We start from the raw sequence: 17,798 nt of genomic DNA, 5'->3' as shown, positions 1-17,798 counted from the left end.
AATAAGCACAGTGTGTACAGACTGTGTGTGTGACATTTACTGTATGTAATAAGCACAGTGTGTACCAGACTGTGTGTGTGTGACATTTACTGTATGTAATAAGCGCAGTGTGTACAGACTGTGTGTGTGACATTTACTGTATGTAATAAGCACAGTGTGTACAGACTGTGTGTGTGACATTTACTGTATGTAATAAGTGCAGTGTGTACCAGACTGTGTGTGTGTGTGTGACATTTACTGTATGTAATAAGCACAGTGTGTACCAGACTGTGTGTGTGTGACATTTACTGTATGTGATAAGCACAGTGTTTTCTAGACTGTGTGTGTGTGACATTTACTTTATGTAATAAGCACAGTGTGTATGGACTTAAGGGATTAAATGCCATATCCTCCTCTGTGGAAAGAATAACTTAATAACTATATACATTCTTGGTTTAACATAAACTCAACTTAGTTTCTAAACGTAGAAATAAATAACGACACCAAATAAATAACGACACAACAACTTTTTATGGTTAGAGAAAACCCGCAGGTCACGTTTATTGTGGCAACACAAGAACTAACGACCTTCTGAATAAACATGGACCAGGGGGGCGGCAATCAGGTACTAGCTAAACGTAGTAACCCATGCTAACAAGATGGGCAGTACCAGGGCGCAGGAGAAGAAGCAGAGCGTAGCTCAATACTGAAAAACAGGGAATTCTCGGCATCGGAATCACACGGGCAGGGAACACCCCAGACGCGCGTCTGGGGACTTCACCCCTGGCCGGAAGTGCCGTCACTCTACCTCGATCACATCCTGCCCCCGGACACTGTCCACCCGCCAGCCCAGGGTGCAAACCACCACTCCGTACCAGTAGGGCCAGGATCAAAAAGGTGCGAAAACCAGATTGAAATACCTGGGGAGCTGAAACTTAACGTCCTTGGGCTTACAGAAATAGGCTGGTTAGCCCTCATCATGCCTTCGGATAGCCCTAATCCCTGGGGACCACCATAAGGACGGATCCCCCTACTGATTGCAAAATAATAAACAAAGGGAGGGAAAGGGTGGGGAAAACTTTGAGAAAAACAGCAGAAAGAGGACATGTGCTTCCTGTACTGGGCTTAAAAAGGTAAGCTGGAACCCCTCCTCTCTTTCTGCAACATTGTTTCACACACACAACACAACACTCCCCTCCTCCGTCTTGGCCTTAACCCTTATGTGCATTCCAGGCAATTTGCCTTACATTTCCTTAAGGGATTAAATGCCATATCCTCCTCTGTGGAAAGAATAACTTAATAACTATATACATTCTTGGTTTAACATAAACTCAACTTAGTTTCTAAACGTAGAAATAAATAACGACACCAAATAAATAACGACACAACAACTTTTTATGGTTAGAGAAAACCCGCAGGTCACGTTTATTGTGGCAACACAAGAACTAACGACCGTCTGAATAAACATGGACCAGGGGGGCGGCAATCAGGTACTAGCTAAACGTAGTAACCCATGCTAACAAGATGGGCAGTACCAGGGCGCAGGAGAAGAAGCAGAGCGTAGCTCAATACTGAAAAACAGGGAATTCTCGGCATCGGAATCACACGGGCAGGGAACACCCCAGACGCGCGTCTGGGGACTTCACCCCTGGCCGGAAGTGCCGTCACTCTACCTCGATCACATCCTGCCCCCGGACACTGTCCACCCGCCACGAGATCGCCCAAATATCAAGGGCCACTCTCGCCGCCACCCAACTCACACAAATAGGAGTAGGGACTGTCGTATATCTGCAATAAACAGGTCCATGCCATGGTCCGTAAGATGGACCCCGTCGCCTCGGTACAGGCTCCGGTCAGCGGCCGTAATGAACTTGTGTTCCACAACAAAACCTCCTAGCTCACACATAAGCTTCCTAACATCTCTATTGAGCTTCTTGCGAACTTGGAACGCTGCCCTATGATTAGCCATGTGTCTCCACGTCAACCTAGGTATAATGTTTGACCAGCCCATTCTCACACCAGGCAACCAAGCTTTAAAGGTGCGCAGATCTGATTGGATCACTGCGCTCAAATCCCGGCCGGGAATTGAGCCTAGATCATTTCCATCTAAGTGGATGATCAGGACATGGGGTTTCTCCCACCGCCTCATGGCGGATTGCAGTAAACCAGGCAGATCTGCCCAGCAAAGGCCTCTTCTCCCTAACCACCTAACGACCACCCTAGAGAATGAGAACCCTAGCTGCTGCCCTCCGGGTTGCGATGCTGCTCGGATAGCCGCCCAGTGTACGAACGAGTGCCCAACGATCCAGGCACGAAGCGGCCCACTTCTAGGCCCTGCAAGAGAAACAAGAGTTAGGGCATATCATGACCAAGTGCCATGTGCAACATTGTCAACCTGCAAATATTAACATTGGGATATAAGTGGCCTAACGTAAATCTGATACCTCTTAGACTTCCACCTCCCAAGCGCCATTATGCGGTCAGCCGACCAGCCTAAAGTTGCCGCCGTCGTAGCAGCTCCAACCCTAAATGAGTGAGGAGCTATGGTATTGGGATTCAAACCCACTTTTTTAGCCGCCCACCCCAAAACCTTCCGAAATTGAAACCTCGTAAGGGGAGTACCTTCCTGATGACTTAAAAATCTAACCGCACCCACTGGACGCCTGTCCGAGAAGGTCTTCAACAGGGCACTCGGGCAGCAGGCGGAACCCGCGTGCGCAGGTAGCGACAGCCAGGCCCCCCTACCATCCTGATCGACTTTCGATCGAGGGATGAAAAGCAATACCCCATTATCCGTAAACCTGACGTGCTCCGCCAGGACATCACCCACTTTTGCCAACTTAGACTGCGGGACCAATTCCCCCACTCGGAGTGCGCCATGAAACGCCATGGCGAACGCCGCGGAAAAAAGCCGCACCTCGTAGTCTGAGGAACATACCTCCGGTAGAACACGAAGCAGGAGGACCAACCTGTCCGCCGTTATGGGTTCCCTAATGTCCGGACACCACACTTCCGTCCTTCCCCAACCCCTCAGTATTTGACGAATCAAAAACGTTTTGGAAGAGTCCGTCAGCGTGAATAGTTTACAGAAAAAGGACACCGCCGCTAACCGCGCGGATACCGCCCCTTTCTTAGCTAGCTTAGTCCTAAGCTCCGCGAGCCAGCGCAATAGCCAATCTTGCTCACCAGCACAAGAAGGAAATCCTTGGACATCACAGAAGAATACCCATTCTTCCCAGTACCTTACATAGGACTTCCAAGTGGAAGGTGCCAGGGACGCCTTCAGCACCGGAATCAGGGACTGCCATCCAAAGCCACCTGCCAAAGAAAAGGGGGACAGGGAAAGCCATGAGTGGCAGCCTCAGGAGCACATTTCCTAAAGTTTTCCCATTGAAAGCGAGATAGTGCATCAGCAATAACGTTATCAACCCCTGGGACATGCCTAGCCCGAAACTCAATGTTCCGCTTAAGGCATCTCAAAACCAGAATCCTCAGGCGCTCCACTCACCATTGAAATAGGCGCCGTATCCAAAACCCCCAGCAGCATCAGTAAAGAGGTGTAGGTCTCGCGCCGGAGTCTGAGGGGTTCTCCAAATACAGATCCCATTGAAATCACTGAGGAACAGATCCCAGACATGGTCTTCCTTCATGTCTTTATTAACCATTAGTTTGTCTTTGGGAGAAGTAACTCCCGGCAACATGCGCTCCATTCTCTTCAGGAAAATCCTCCCCATCGGGATGACCCTCCCTGCAAAGTTGAGCAGACCCAAAACAGATTGAAGCTCTTTCAGCGTGCAAAACTGTGCCGCTGCGAGTCTCCTGACTTCTGTCAACATCTTCCGGACTTTATCCACCGGAAGCCTACATTCCTGGGCTACCGAATCAATTTCGATACCCAGGAAAGTAAGACACGTGCAAGGGCCCTCCGTTTTGTCTTCTGCTAAGGGGACTCCAAACTTCTCCATCAACAGCCGCATGGCGTAAAGGAGCAGCTCACATTCCCTAGATTCCTGTCTACCTACCAGGAGAAAGTCGTCCAAGTAGTGAGCAATCCTATCTTCCCCTGTCACTTCCGCAACAGCCCAATGCAAAAAGGAACTAAACGCCTCAAAATAGGCGCAGGAAATGGAACACCCCATGGGCAAACAACGGTCAACATAATAGTGTCCGTTGAAGAAACATCCCATTAAATAAAATGATGCGGGGTGGATCGGCAAGAGTCTGAAAGCAGACTCTATGTCAAGCTTGGCCAGTAATGCCCCTTGACCCGATCTCCGTACCACTTGTAAAGCATCATCAAATGACTGGTAATATACCGTACTCAAGTCCTGAGGAATGGCGTCATTAACTGACTTTCCTTTTGGGTAGGAAAGATGTTGTATCATCCTAAATTTTCCTGGGTCCTTTTTGGGCACAACCCCTAGAGGCGAGATAACCAATCCCGGCATAGGTCTCTCCCTAAACGGGCCAGCCATTCTACCCAGTGAAACCTCCTTACCCAATTTCTCCTTCAATGCCTCCGGGAACAGGGAGGCAGATTTCAGGTTCCTGCGAGAAGCCGCACCCGAAACCGGACCCTGTACGGGGATAACAAAACCTTCCCGGAGCCCTGACTCCAACAAGGCCGTCGCCACCCTATCGGGGTAGAGCGTGAGCCACGTACTAATTGCGGCCACCTTCAGCGGGGTGTCCGCTCTTAGCGACAGCAGGGCCTCTTGGCCCAGTCCTGTCCTGTTTGTCCCCTTTTTTAACGCAATCCGCGGCTGGATGAAATCCCCCGCAGATGCGACAAGGGTGCCGAAAGGAACACGCGGTTCCCAACGTGCATTGTTTGTCCTGGAATTTCCAACAGACCCCTGCTGGGCGTCTGCGAAATCTATTGGCGGTTCGAAACTGTGTTGCACCCGCCGGGGAACCAGAAGTACCTTGCGATTTCACGGGACCCAGCCGGGCCCAGAGTTGCATTTCTACGCACCCAAAATCCAACAGTGGATTACCCACCATCTTTCTGCGGAACTCCTCATCATAATCACGCCAGGCACCATCTCGATAATTATCAGCAATGATCTCCATGTTTTCCATGTATTTCAACACGGCTAAACACTGGTCCGGCCATTTCTGCAAGTAGCAAGACGCATAGATCCTGAAACAACGGCGCCACTAGTGAAACGTGTCTGGGCGCTGGTACTTCCTGGGGCCTGTCCCATCCTCCGCTCTCGCCTTCTGCCTTAGGGCTTCCACCGAGAGCTCGAAGATGTTAACAAACTTCCCCTCTTGAATTCTCCGCACTGTCTTAGTCTTCAAATGCTCGTGCAGATCATAGGAAGACCAGGACCTAGTGTCCCCTTGGAGCGCCACCTTCCGATTAACGGGCCTCCCCACCCCACTTACGCGAAGTCTGGGTTGGGCCGCCCTATCGGACCTATCAGAGGCAATATAGTCATAACGGTCATGCAAACCCCCTTTTGCTGATCTCTTCTCTTCAGTTAACCATCTAAGCATCTTATACATTCGTTTATTGCCCTTCCCATGCAACCCCAGCTCCTTATCATTTTCTGACCCAGATTCATCCGAGGATGAGGTGAAACCCTGCAACCCCACTGAAACTGAGGACTCACCATCTCTCACACCGATCCTGTTTGGAATCGCCACGACTCCCGAAGTAGAAGGACGCTCATCCTCTGACACCATGGAGTCCGGGCCGCTCTCAGCACCTCTCTCCAACCCGCTGCCTGAATCTCCTGATGTAGCCATGTCACTTTCCTGCAAAAGAGATTGCCAGAGAGGAGTACCACGAAGGGGAAGGTCTGCTCTACCCCTCCCCCTGCGCCCAGACCGCTCATTCATCCCCTCATACACATCCTGGTTGCCTTCGCAACCTGCAACTTCATCATACACACCCTGCTCATCTTCTGTAAAGTCCTCTATCTCTTCACTAAAATGTACTGATTTCTGGGGGATAGGGATGGCTTTCTTACGCCTAGTCGATGCAACCGCTAAATCTAAACTCTGAAACTGTTCTGGTGAACCATGTTTGGTAGAAGACCTAGTTACTACCTTCCTCGCTGCTGCCGGGGATGCCCCCGAAGCCTGAGGCCTAGCCCTTACACTCTCACTAATTTGCGCGCCAAACGCGCTGCCTGCACGGGCACCGCCTTTGCCCCCAGAAACCTTACTATTACCGCCAGCGCTCTTTTTTTTTTTTTTTTTTTTTTTAAATATATTTTTTATTGAAGTCATAAACAGATACAACCAAAGATTATGCCCCAAAACATTTGCAGAAGAGTGCATATACAATATTGTTAGATAAATGTTACAATCAGAACCCTACAGTAAGGGTATAATATATCCATACAGCACACGTAATGTTATAAAATTTGGGCAGTTTACAATAAGACTTCAGTTTTATAATAAAAGAAATTACAATAAAACAGAAATTGTCCTCCCTGGACCATATAGCAAGCGAATTGGAGTGTCTACTCAGATATAATTAGGGTCAGGGGGGATTAGCTTTATAGTTTAAAAGGGAAGGGGAGGGATGCAGCGGGCAAGAGCCGCTCGAAATATAATGGGGGGAGGGGGGGATGGAGGGCAGAGCCAGCCAGGATATGAATCTTATATTAATTATTATCGGGACTCTAAATGAGCATTAGTTTTAATTGCCAAGTAAACTCTTAAGAATATCTAGATAGGGTATAAATTGGGGTAGATAATTAAAGGGATATAGTGGTGAGCCCTCATTAGTCTCATTATGACCTAAAGACGGTGCTTTATATACCAGCATGAATCTTGGAACCAGGGATATGAGGACTAGAGTAGAATGAAAGACAAAACACAACGGTATCATGACCAACATTAGGGATTAACTTTCGATAAAATGTATAGGGATAACTCCCAACACCATTAAGCGGAGAGGGGGACATTAGTATGTATAGTACATGGGGGATTTCCAGGTGGGCCCCTCCCCTAGGGAGTTACCAGCTATAGGCGATGTGGGAGAAGGAATAGGGGTATGACCCACAGGCAACCAGTACCGGCGGGAAAGGGAGGGGAGGAGCCCACCAGAGCCAAAAATTTTGTATTAATATTAAACTCAACATAAGCAATGTCATATCCTAGAAACATAAATATAATAAAGCAGAGGCATAGCATAATTCCATAAACAGTTATAAAAGCAAAGAGTATTAAATACAATAAGTGTACCCACTAGCGCCTAAACAGATACAGATCTTTGCGGGCGAAGGAAAAAACAAACTATGTCTATATCTTAGACAGTCGGTGAAGGCTGCATTTCTTTTACCATCTTGGTGCGACTAGGGGTCCCTAAAGGGAATGCGTCACTGGAGGTTAGCAGTATATACATGGATTAATAGCTAGTATGAACGCATTATAACGTGCTTAAGGAGAATTCAGGACATATGGGTTTGCGACATAACTAGTAGGTTATATGCTGTTCAACGAAAAACCCTATCATGGGATAGGTGGATATATCTACTAGGTAATTATGGGGGGTGTCTGTAGAGCTATGCAGGGACTCTAGATAGAGTTTATTAAAAGTATGTACTAATGTAAGGGTCCATCTATAGGTGACTTTAAGTGAACTTAATCTTAGAGTGATGTCTTGGTAACTACATGGTATATACAGAGGAGGGATGGATATGGAACTTGTCCTGCTCAGACCAGATAGAGTGTATAATAATTAAATCAAGCTATAAGCTAGTTGTTATAAGAACATCTTAAGGCAGCGAAAACAGACAAAAATAGTTTGGTAAGGAGCAGGTCCTCAGGGTGAAATACTGAAAATAATTGAGCAATTATAACAGCCTTGAAAACAGTATAGGACTGATGAGGTTCAGTGCTAGATGAGTGGTCTTCAGATAAAACACAGGTACTCTTAGGGATAAAACAAACCTACTTTAAAGTAAGATATAAAAAACTGCTAGTCAGAACAACACATATTAACAAACAACTTTAACCAGAGTACTGGTGATATAATTGACTCCAGGTAGCCAATCGAGTATAATCTATATTCTATGGGGAGTAGTTTAGCCAAAGATAGATAATAGCCTTATGTGGTATGGCTCTTCTCACAAAATTAAGGAATGAGCTGTAGCTAATTAACTACGTCTATGTGTAAGAGATCAATGCCAGGCACAATGGCGTCTCTAGTTTAGGTGCTTTAGGTATTTATGCTAGCAATTTAACACAACCAATACAAAACATAAAACATAACATAACACATAAGGGGTACATAAGAACTAAATATGAGTAAATGTGAAAGCAGTCTGTTAGAGAATGCAATTTTCCAATGATGCTGTGTAGGTCTGCCGCTACGTTACCCGATACAACAGGCAAAGAACAAGAGTACAAGAACAGTTTCTTCATCCTCAGCCAAGCGATGCAGATATAAATTACATTGCAGGAGATGTCATAGAGAATAGAACAAAAAACCTGTGTATAACAGAGCTAATAACTGCAGCCAATAACTTGACTGCAGTTTCCAAGCTATAGGGGAACATCGTCAGCAAGTAGTTTGTGTCTCACAACTAGGACAAAGTTAGAGAGTTAACGGACCGGAGAGGGCTGACCCGGCTCCGGGTACCGCTTCACAGATATCTCTGTCTCACCCGACACCAGCCCGTGGGGGCCATTGGATAGGCTGAATGATGTCAGCGGCTGGTTGTCGTAGTCTCCTAAGACCCTGATGTTGTGCGGAGGCTATTAGGCAAAAGTTATTATTGAAGAAATTGGATATCCGTCGAATCAGTGAGTCATTAGCATAGGAATGACCGGGACTACGACCTGGACAGCTCTTCCAAGGTTTCTTCTGGGCCCGCTGCAATCTTATAGCAACAGGAGTGAAATGATGACCAGTATCTTCATTGCCGCAATCAGAAGTGGTGTCTGGCATCTGGCATAGCAGTGTCATTGCGGCTCCTTGTTGCGTATTAATATGTGCTGGAAGTAGCTGTGTATGAGCTTGGCGGTCCTCTCGCTCCGGCAGTTCCGCTGTAGTCATCTCTGTGCACTCAGCGCCATTTTGAATAACATTTTTCAAGCTAGTGAAGTGGATAGTCATACAACGATCCATTTTCATTAAGAGGTCTCTGATCACGCCATAAAAATCCCCCATGATGAAAGGACAGGGCAAATGATTCTAGGGCGAGTAAAATAGTCTGTAGTTAGATTAGAGTATATGCACAGCGAAGTGGAGGTTGTCACTGCGTGGATTCACTCGGTAGCACAAGTAGTTCCCAAACCCAACGGCCACCGAGTTAATGTGGAGAGGCTAGATCCCTGGTAGTAGGGCTGGTGCGCAGTTGTTTCCAAAGATGGCGGCTTACACTATGTCGTTGACGTAGTGGGCCAGATGATCTTTATGCCGTTAAGCTGTCTATCTTCTTGATATAATGTCCAGAATAGACTGCCTCATGTCCTGAGGCTAATTTAGGATGTCACCTAAGTAGAAAAAAAAAAATATTTTGCTTGCTTTAAATATTAGCTTATTTGATCCATTATTAGGAGCTCTGAGAATACATGTCCTCCTGCATCGGCTGCTGGCTCCGCCCCCCCCCCCGCCAGCGCTCTTAAGCGTACTCCTAGCGGGCCCAATAGGTGATGCACCACCTTTATAATTGCCCGATGTGGCCTTTGCCCCTTGACGAGGATTACTACCCGACGGGGCCTCCGCCCCTTGCCGGGCCGCAATGCCCTTTGTAATCTGCCCATGGGGGCCTCCAACAGGGACCCCCGGGTTCATTTGACCAGAGTAATGCCCCCCCTGAGATAACTCCTCCATTGATTCACAATTAGCCTCCTCGTGAAAACCATCCCCCACAAGTGCAACCCCTGTAGGCCCCATCGCATCAGCAGAATTGCCCCCCGGAGCATAAGTTCCCCCCCCCCGCGGCACTCCTCTCTTACCATGGACGCCGCACGGGGAACTCGATCTGCTCCGCTTCGATGACCGCTGACTAATGGCGGGACCGGCAGTGACGTCACAGGAAATGACGTCACCGGAAGTCCCACCCTCGGAGGACCGCAAACCGGAAGTCACCGCCGATGGAGGAACAGTCGACCTGGGAGCCTGCGCAATCACCGCCGGAGGACCAAGGACCACGTGGGACGCACCCGGAGCCGCGGACAAGGATGAGGCCCACATCTGGAAAAGGGATACCGCAGCCGCGATGGAGTCCTGGGACATCGGAGACGACGTCGCAGGTAAGGCCAAACTGCTCCCACTAAAACCGCCAACTACTGGGGCAAAAGAGTAAGGCCCGTAAGGGCCAGGGACCGCAACGCCACAAGGCCTATAAGGGCCCACCGCAACCACGCTAGGGGAGGGAGGCTTAACAAGGGTGATGGAAGGGCAGGGAACCGCAGCGCTAGCGGCTGGAGACCGAATAGCGGACCTAGCAGGGACCCCCGCTTTACCGGCTACCTTAGGGGGACATGTGGGCCTACGAAGGCCAGAAGCGGGCCCGGCAGGGCCCAACATACTAATTGAATCGGGGCCTATGTCCGCACTGACCCCCCGCAAAGAGGGCTCACTCCCGGCCGCATGGCCGACGGGCTCAGACGCACCATCTGGTTGCCCAGCACCACCCCCCATATTGCTCACCAATGCAAGCACCTCTAGCAAAGCCTGATCAGAAATTTCCCCCCCACCGGCCCAAACCTCCCCCGTAGATTGATCAAGGGAAGGGGCAAGGGAGGAGGAAAGTAAAGGGGTTCGACCCACCGTTTCTGGCGATGGAGGAATCCACTCCGCTGCTTCATCGCTGTCATCAACCACTTCTCTCTCTGCAGGTTCCTCCCTAGCCTCCATGATTCGCTTTGGAGGTGCTTTAGATCTCCTTGAACGTCTCATGTGAAAACTTTGAGAAAAACAGCAGAAAGAGGACATGTGCTTCCTGTACTGGGCTTAAAAAGGTAAGCTGGAACCCCTCCTCTCTTTCTGCAACATTGTTTCACACACACAACACAACACTCCACTCCTCCGTCTTGGCCTTAACCCTTATGTGCATTCCAGGCAATTTGCCTTACATTTCCTGTGTGTGTGACATTTACTGTATGTAATAAGTGCAGTGTGTACCAGACTGTGTGTGTGACATTTACTGTATGTAATAAGCGCAGTGTGTACCAGACTGTGTGTGTGTGACATTTACTGTATGTAATAAGTGCAGTGTGTACAGACTGTGTGTGTGACATTTACTGTATGTAATAAATGCCATGTGTACCAGACTGTGTGTTTGTGACATTTACTGTATGTAATAAGCGCAGTGTGTACCAGACTGTGTGTTTGTGACATTTACTGTATGTAATAAGTGCAGTGTGTACCAGACCGTGTGTGTGTGACATTTACTGTATGTAATAAGTGCAGTGTGTACCAGACCGTGTGTGACACATTTACTGTATGTAATAAACACAGTGTGTACAGACTGTGTGTGTGACATTTACTGTATGTAATAAGTGCATTGTGTACAGACTGTGTGTGTGACATTTACTGTATGTAATAAGTGCAGTGTGTACAGACTGTGTGTGTGACATTTACTGTATGTAATAAGCACAGTGTGTACCAGACTGTGTGTGTGTGACATTTACTGTATGTAATAAGTGCAGTGTGTACCAGACTGTGTGTGTGACATGTACTGTATGTAATAAGCACAGTGTGTACCAGACTGTGTGTGTGTGACATTTACTGTATGTAATAAGCACAGTGTGTACCAGACCGTGTGTGTGTGACATTTACTGTATGTAATAAGCACAGTGTGTACCAGACTGTGTGTGTGTGACATTTACTGTATGTAATAAGCGCAGTGTGTACCAGACTGTGTGTGTGACATTTACTGTATGTAATAAATGCAGTGTGTACCAGACTGTGTTTGTGACATTTACTGTATTTAATAAGTGCAGTGTGTACCAGACTGTGTGTGTGTGTGTGACATTTACTGTATGTAATAAGCACAGTGTGTACCAGACTGTGTGTGTGTGTGACATTTACTGTATGTAATAAGCACAGTGTGTACCAGACTGTGTGTGTGTGACATTTACTGTATGTAATAAGCACAGTGTGTACCAGACCGTGTGTGTGTGACATTTACTGTATGTAATAAGCACAGTGTGTACCAGACTGTGTGTGTGCGACATTTACTGTATGTAATAAGCGCAGTGTGTACCAGACTGTGTGTGTGACATTTACTGTATGTAATAAGTGCAGTGTGTACCAGACTGTGTGTGCGACATTTACTGTATGTAATAAGTGCAGTGTGTACAGACTGTGTGTGTGACATTTACTGTATGTAATAAGCACAGTGTGTACCAGACTGTGTGTGTGTGTGTGTGACATTTACTGTATTTAATAAGCACATTGTGTACAGACTGTGTGTGTGACATTTACTTTATGTAATAAGCACAGTGTGTACAGACTGTGTGTGTGACATTTACTGTATGTAATAAGTGCAGTGTGTACCAGACTGTGTGTGTGTGTGTGACATTTACTGTATTTAATAAGCACATTGTGTACAGACTGCGTGTGTGACATTTACTGTATGTAATAAGTGCAGTGTGTACCAGACTGTGTGTGTGACATTTACTGTATGTAATAAGTGCAGTGTGTACAGACTGTGTGTGTGACATTTACTGTATGTAATAAATGCCGTGTGTACCAGACTGTGTGTTTGTGACATTTACTGTATGTAATAAGTGTAGTGTGTTCCAGACTGTGTGTGTGTGATATTTACTTATGTAATAAGTGCAGTGTGTACAGACTGTGTGTGTGACATTTACTGTATGTAATAAGTGCAGTGTGTACCAGACTGTGTGTGTGTGTGACATTTACTGTATGTAATAAGCACAGTGTGTACCAGACTGTGTGTGTGTGACATTTACTGTATGTGATAAGCACAGTGTGTTCCAGACTGTGTGTGTGTGACATTTACTGTATGTAATAAGTGCAGTGTGTACCAGACTGTGTGTGTGACATTTACTGTATGTAATAAGCACAGTGTGTACCAGACTGTGTGTGTGTGACATTTACTGTATGTAATAAGCACAGTGTGTACCAGACCGTGTGTGTGTGACATTTACTGTATGTAATAAGCACAGTGTGTACCAGACTGTGTGTGTGTGACATTTACTGTATGTAATAAGCGCAGTGTGTACCAGACTGTGTGTGTGACATTTACTGTATGTAATAAGCACAGTGTGTACCAGACTGTGTGTGTGTGTGTGACATTTACTGTATTTAATAAGCACATTGTGTACAGACAGTGTGTGTGACATTTACTTTATGTAATAAGCACAGTGTGTACAGACTGTGTGTGTGACATTTACTGTATGTAATAAGTGCAGTGTGTACCAGACTGTGTGTGTGACATTTACTGTATGTAATAAGCGCAGTGTGTACCAGACTGTGTGTGTGTGACATTTACTGTATGTAATAAGTGCAGTGTGTACAGACTGTGTGTGAGACATTTACTGTATGCAATAAGCACAGTGTGTACAGACTGTGTGTGTGACATTTACTGTATGTAATAAATGCCGTGTGTACCAGACTGTGTGTTTGTGACATTTACTGTATGTAATAAGCGCAGTGTGTACCAGACTGTGTGTTTGTGACATTTACTGTATGTAATAAGTGCAGTGTGTACCAGACCGTGTGTGTGTGACATTTACTGTATGTAATAAGTGCAGTGTGTACAGACTGTGTGTGTGTGACATTTACTGTATGTAATAAGTGCAGTGTGTACAGACTGTGTGTGTGTGACATTTACTGTATGTAATAAGTGCAGTGTGTACAGACTGTGTGTGTGTGACATTTACTGTTTGTAATAAGCGCAGTGTGTACCAGACCGTGTGTTTGTGACATTTACTGTATGTAATAAGTGCAGTGTGTACCAGACCGTGTGTTTGTGACATTTACTGTATGTAATAAGTGCAGTGTGTACCAGACCGTGTGTGTGTGACATTTACTGTATGTAATAAGTGCAGTGTGTACCAGACCGTGTTTGTGACATTTACTGTATGTAATAAGCATGTACATATAAAGGGGTAATACTCATGTAAAAACGTCAGATCTGATGCCCTGGGGGAGGACAGACAAGTCAGTGTCACACAAGTTAGGACAAACAAGACCTGTTTTTTTTTTTACTGATCAGGTACAAAACAAGCACCAAGGACAGATAAGTGCTGTGAAACTGATGCTCAGTGCCATAATAATAAACAGTACGAAGGTCAAGATGGAAATACTAAGTGAAACAGGCGTACAGCCTGTTAATTCAAACGCTATATAGCATGCAAGAAGTAAACTCTCTCTTGTGAATATGAAAAGAAAAAGTTAAAAAAAATGTTTAAAATATTTTATGAATGAAAATTAATAAGAAGCTATAGAGAATTTGATTTGATCTAGGAACAATTTTTGTTCACTATTTAAATAGAAAAAAATAATGCTTATTGGCTGAGAGGGACAACTCCAATATCTCTATTGGTACACAAGACTATACCTAAAACATGACACAGAAGCTTGCTAAAGCTATGACACATTGAAAGGGTCACCCATGATGAAACATGGGAGCATGCTGCGGCTGAGGAGTGTGCACGTGTTCTTGAGTATTATATGTATAACATTTGTCATGAGATGCAGGACACATGCAGGACACAGCAATGATGGTACAACTCTATTTTATTACAGAGCATGGAAACATACATCTATTCAGGTTGATTGTACTAACTAACTGCGACACAGACTACCGGACCTAAGCCCCGCCCCCAAACTAGTGACATCACATCCTGCTCTCATCACATCTTCCCCTTTATCAAAGGCGAAGCATACATTTGAATATAACAAATAACAAGGTATACGAACAGAGTATACAACAACATTTTTTTTGAACAATATATAAACAAATAGGTTCAGAAAATATAAACACATAAATTACATCCTGACTCGGACATCGGGGTAGACTACCCTAGTCCACAGTGACCATGGGATTATTCTGCCCATACTTCCGGTTACTGTTTTAGCTAAAGTCAGTCCCTATATCGGGCCGTAAGTTTCACCACTCTTCCGCTTGATGTAACTTTACATGAACTGTCCTCTGATACAGAAGATGGTGAATAAGAGTCCGCTGGAGGTAAAGATATATCCCCGCTGTGATCTTGCTGAGGGGAAGGCACCTCTCTGAGAACAGGGGATCCCACCGGCGGTGGTACTGAGGCATCCAGTTCCAGACTCTCAGGTACAGGCTGAAGATGTCTTCGGTTACGGCGTGTAACCGTCCCTCCATCAGTAAGGACTGTATAAGACCTTGGTTCTGGAGAGCGTCCAATTACCGTAGCCGGCGTCTTCCATTTCTTCTCATCATCCAGTTTAATTCTGACACTTTGCCCCACATTCAGTTCCTGTAAGGTCCTGACAGAATGTCTCCTGTCTTCATCCCTCCTAAGGAATTTGTCCAGAGGAACAGGGCCAGGCGGCTTGAAGACACCCACTGAGGGTAAAGTGGTGCGAATCTGGCGTCCTAGCATCAGCTGTGCCGGGCTAATCCCGGTGCCTTGAATGGACGTCGCCCTGTATGACAAGAGGGCTAGGTACGGCTCAGATTGCTTTAGAATGATTTTTTTTTTTTTGAACTGCCCTTTCAGCCATTCCGTTGGCCTGCGGATAATGTGGACTTGACATGGAATGTACAAAGTCATATTCTCTGCTGAAAGCACTGAACTCTGTAGAAGCGAACTGCATACCATTATCACTCACCAGCTCCATTGGAATGCCCCACCGGGCGAACAAGCTCTTCAGACAAATGATAACGGCTTGACCTGTGATATCATTCAGAGGTGCAATTTCCAAATACCTGGAATAGTAGTCGATCACAACAAGGAACTTTTTCCCGTGCAGTTCACACAAATCAGCAGCTATTTTCTGCCACGGCCCGCAGGCAGCAGAGTAGAAATCAAGGGCTCCCTTCTCTGAGTAGGCCAGCGTTCCCGGCAAATAGCACATTTAGACACGTGATTTGCAATGTCGGAGCTGATCCCAGGCCACCACACAGCTGTAGCTGCCCTTTCTCTGCACTTTGTAATGCCTAAGTGGCCATCGTGAATCCTGTTTAACATCTCCTTCCTCATGCTGACAGGAATTACGATGCGGTCTTGGAACAGCACCAACCCCTCCAGCTCTGTGAGCTGCGACCTCTCTGGCTGGTAAGAACTTAAAAGACATCCAGGCAGCCTTCTTTTATGTACTTTATAACCTCTTGCAGATCTGTGTCCAAATATGTCTCTTTCTTTATCTCCTCCAATTTCCTTGAAGAAATGGACTTAGAGGCCAGAACTGAATCAACATACACTTTCACATCAGATTCAGTGGAGGATTCTTCAGCAGCAGCCAGCGGGAGCCTGGATAGTGTATCCTCCACAACCAGTTGTTTCCCCTGCACATGCACTGCCTGAACATTGAACCTGAGCAGTCTCATTAAAAGTCTCTGGCATCTTAAGGGTGTTTTGTCAATATCATAAGAGTTGATTAGAGAGACTAGCGGTTTGTGGTCAGTCTCCAGACTAAATTTCTCCAAACCCACTAGATAACGCTGAAAGCGCTCACAGGCCCAAACTGCAGCCAGGTACTCTTTCTCAATTTGAGCGTATTTTGACTCCGCAGCCGTCAGTGTGCGGGAACAGTAGGCGATGGGCTGTAGTTTATTTTCATTTAACTGCAGGAGAGCAGCCCTCAACCCATAACTGCTTGCATCAGCACTAACCACAGTCATTTTGGAAGGGTCGTAGAACCCCAACACTGGGGCAAACCCCAGCAGGGACTTGGCCTGCATAAAAGCTTTTTCCTGTGAAGGTCCCCAGACCCAGGCAACGTCTTTCTTTAGCAACTCTGTGATAGGGTGTAGAACTGTTGATAAATCTGGAAGAAACTTGCCCACATAATTTACAAGGCCCAATATCTGTCTTAGCTCATGTACATCAGAAGGACTTTTCATCTGTTCAATAGCACAAATTTTCTCGGGGTCTGGCTTGATGCCATCCCCATTGATGATATGCCCAAAGTAACATAATTCAGTTTTCCTAAAATGGCATTTCTCTTTATTTAACTTCAGCCCAGACTCTTTGATAGCCTGCAGCACACAACTTAAACGCTGATCATGCTCCTCCGCTGTAGACCCATACACCAGAATGTTGTCCATGACGACTGCCGTGCCCACGTGGTCACTTAGGGTAGAACTCATTTCCCTTTGAAAATTTTCTGGGGCAGAGGATATCCCGAAGGGGAGTCTGCAGAAGCAAAACCGACCTACCGGTGTGATAAAGGTAGTCAGTTTGCGGCACTTTGGATCCAGGGGGATCTGCCAAAACCCGCTAGAAGTGTCTAATGTAGAAAAGAACTTCGCCCCAGCCAACTTTGGAGCTATGTCTTCTAATGTCAGCAGCACAAATCTCTCTCTCTTCACTGCCTCATTCAACCTTTTCAGGTCCACACAGATGCGCACCTTTCCATTTTTCTTTGAAACCGGAACAGTGGGGGCACACCAGTCAGTTGCTTCAACAACCTCTTCAATAACCCCCATAGACTTCATGCGCATAAGCTCCTTCTCCACTTGAGGCATGAGCGGGAATGGAATTCTACGGGGAGTAGAAATACTGTATGGGACTGCATCACTTTTAAGTGCTATACGAACTGGCTTGCAATTCAGTAGGCCCAATTCGCCAAACATATCTTCGGAGATCTCATTTACTCTGACCACGATGCCCAAATCACAGGCTGCTTTTCTGCTCAATAAATTGCTAACACACTGGCCTCGAATCACATG

At 46.3% G+C, this 17,798-nt stretch overlaps 1 protein-coding gene across 3 annotated transcripts in view; it reads right to left on the bottom strand.

The window, feature by feature from the left end:
* Positions 1-506: 506 nt before the first annotated feature.
* The window catches only part of LOC128639207 (uncharacterized), a 32,941-nt gene continuing 15,649 nt past the window's right edge, over positions 507-17,798 (bottom strand). Inside the window, exons 2-3 of one of the 3 annotated variants that reach the window (XM_053691469.1) lie at positions 5,598-5,742; positions 507-2,313 (exon numbers count right to left, since the gene is read on the bottom strand). In XM_053691469.1, the coding sequence (XP_053547444.1) occupies positions 1,736-2,313; positions 5,598-5,733 (714 nt within the window). In that variant the 5' untranslated portion in view covers positions 5,734-5,742 and the 3' untranslated portion in view covers positions 507-1,735. Of the gene's footprint in view, positions 6,447-17,798 lie in introns of those variants that run through there. The other 2 variants (XM_053691467.1, XM_053691468.1) reach the window with 2 other exon arrangements.

This window comes from Bombina bombina, chromosome 8 (assembly GCF_027579735.1).
Source record: "Bombina bombina isolate aBomBom1 chromosome 8, aBomBom1.pri, whole genome shotgun sequence".
Lineage (NCBI taxonomy): Eukaryota > Metazoa > Chordata > Amphibia > Anura > Bombinatoridae > Bombina > Bombina bombina.
This window is presented reverse-complemented; position numbering and strand designations above follow the sequence as displayed.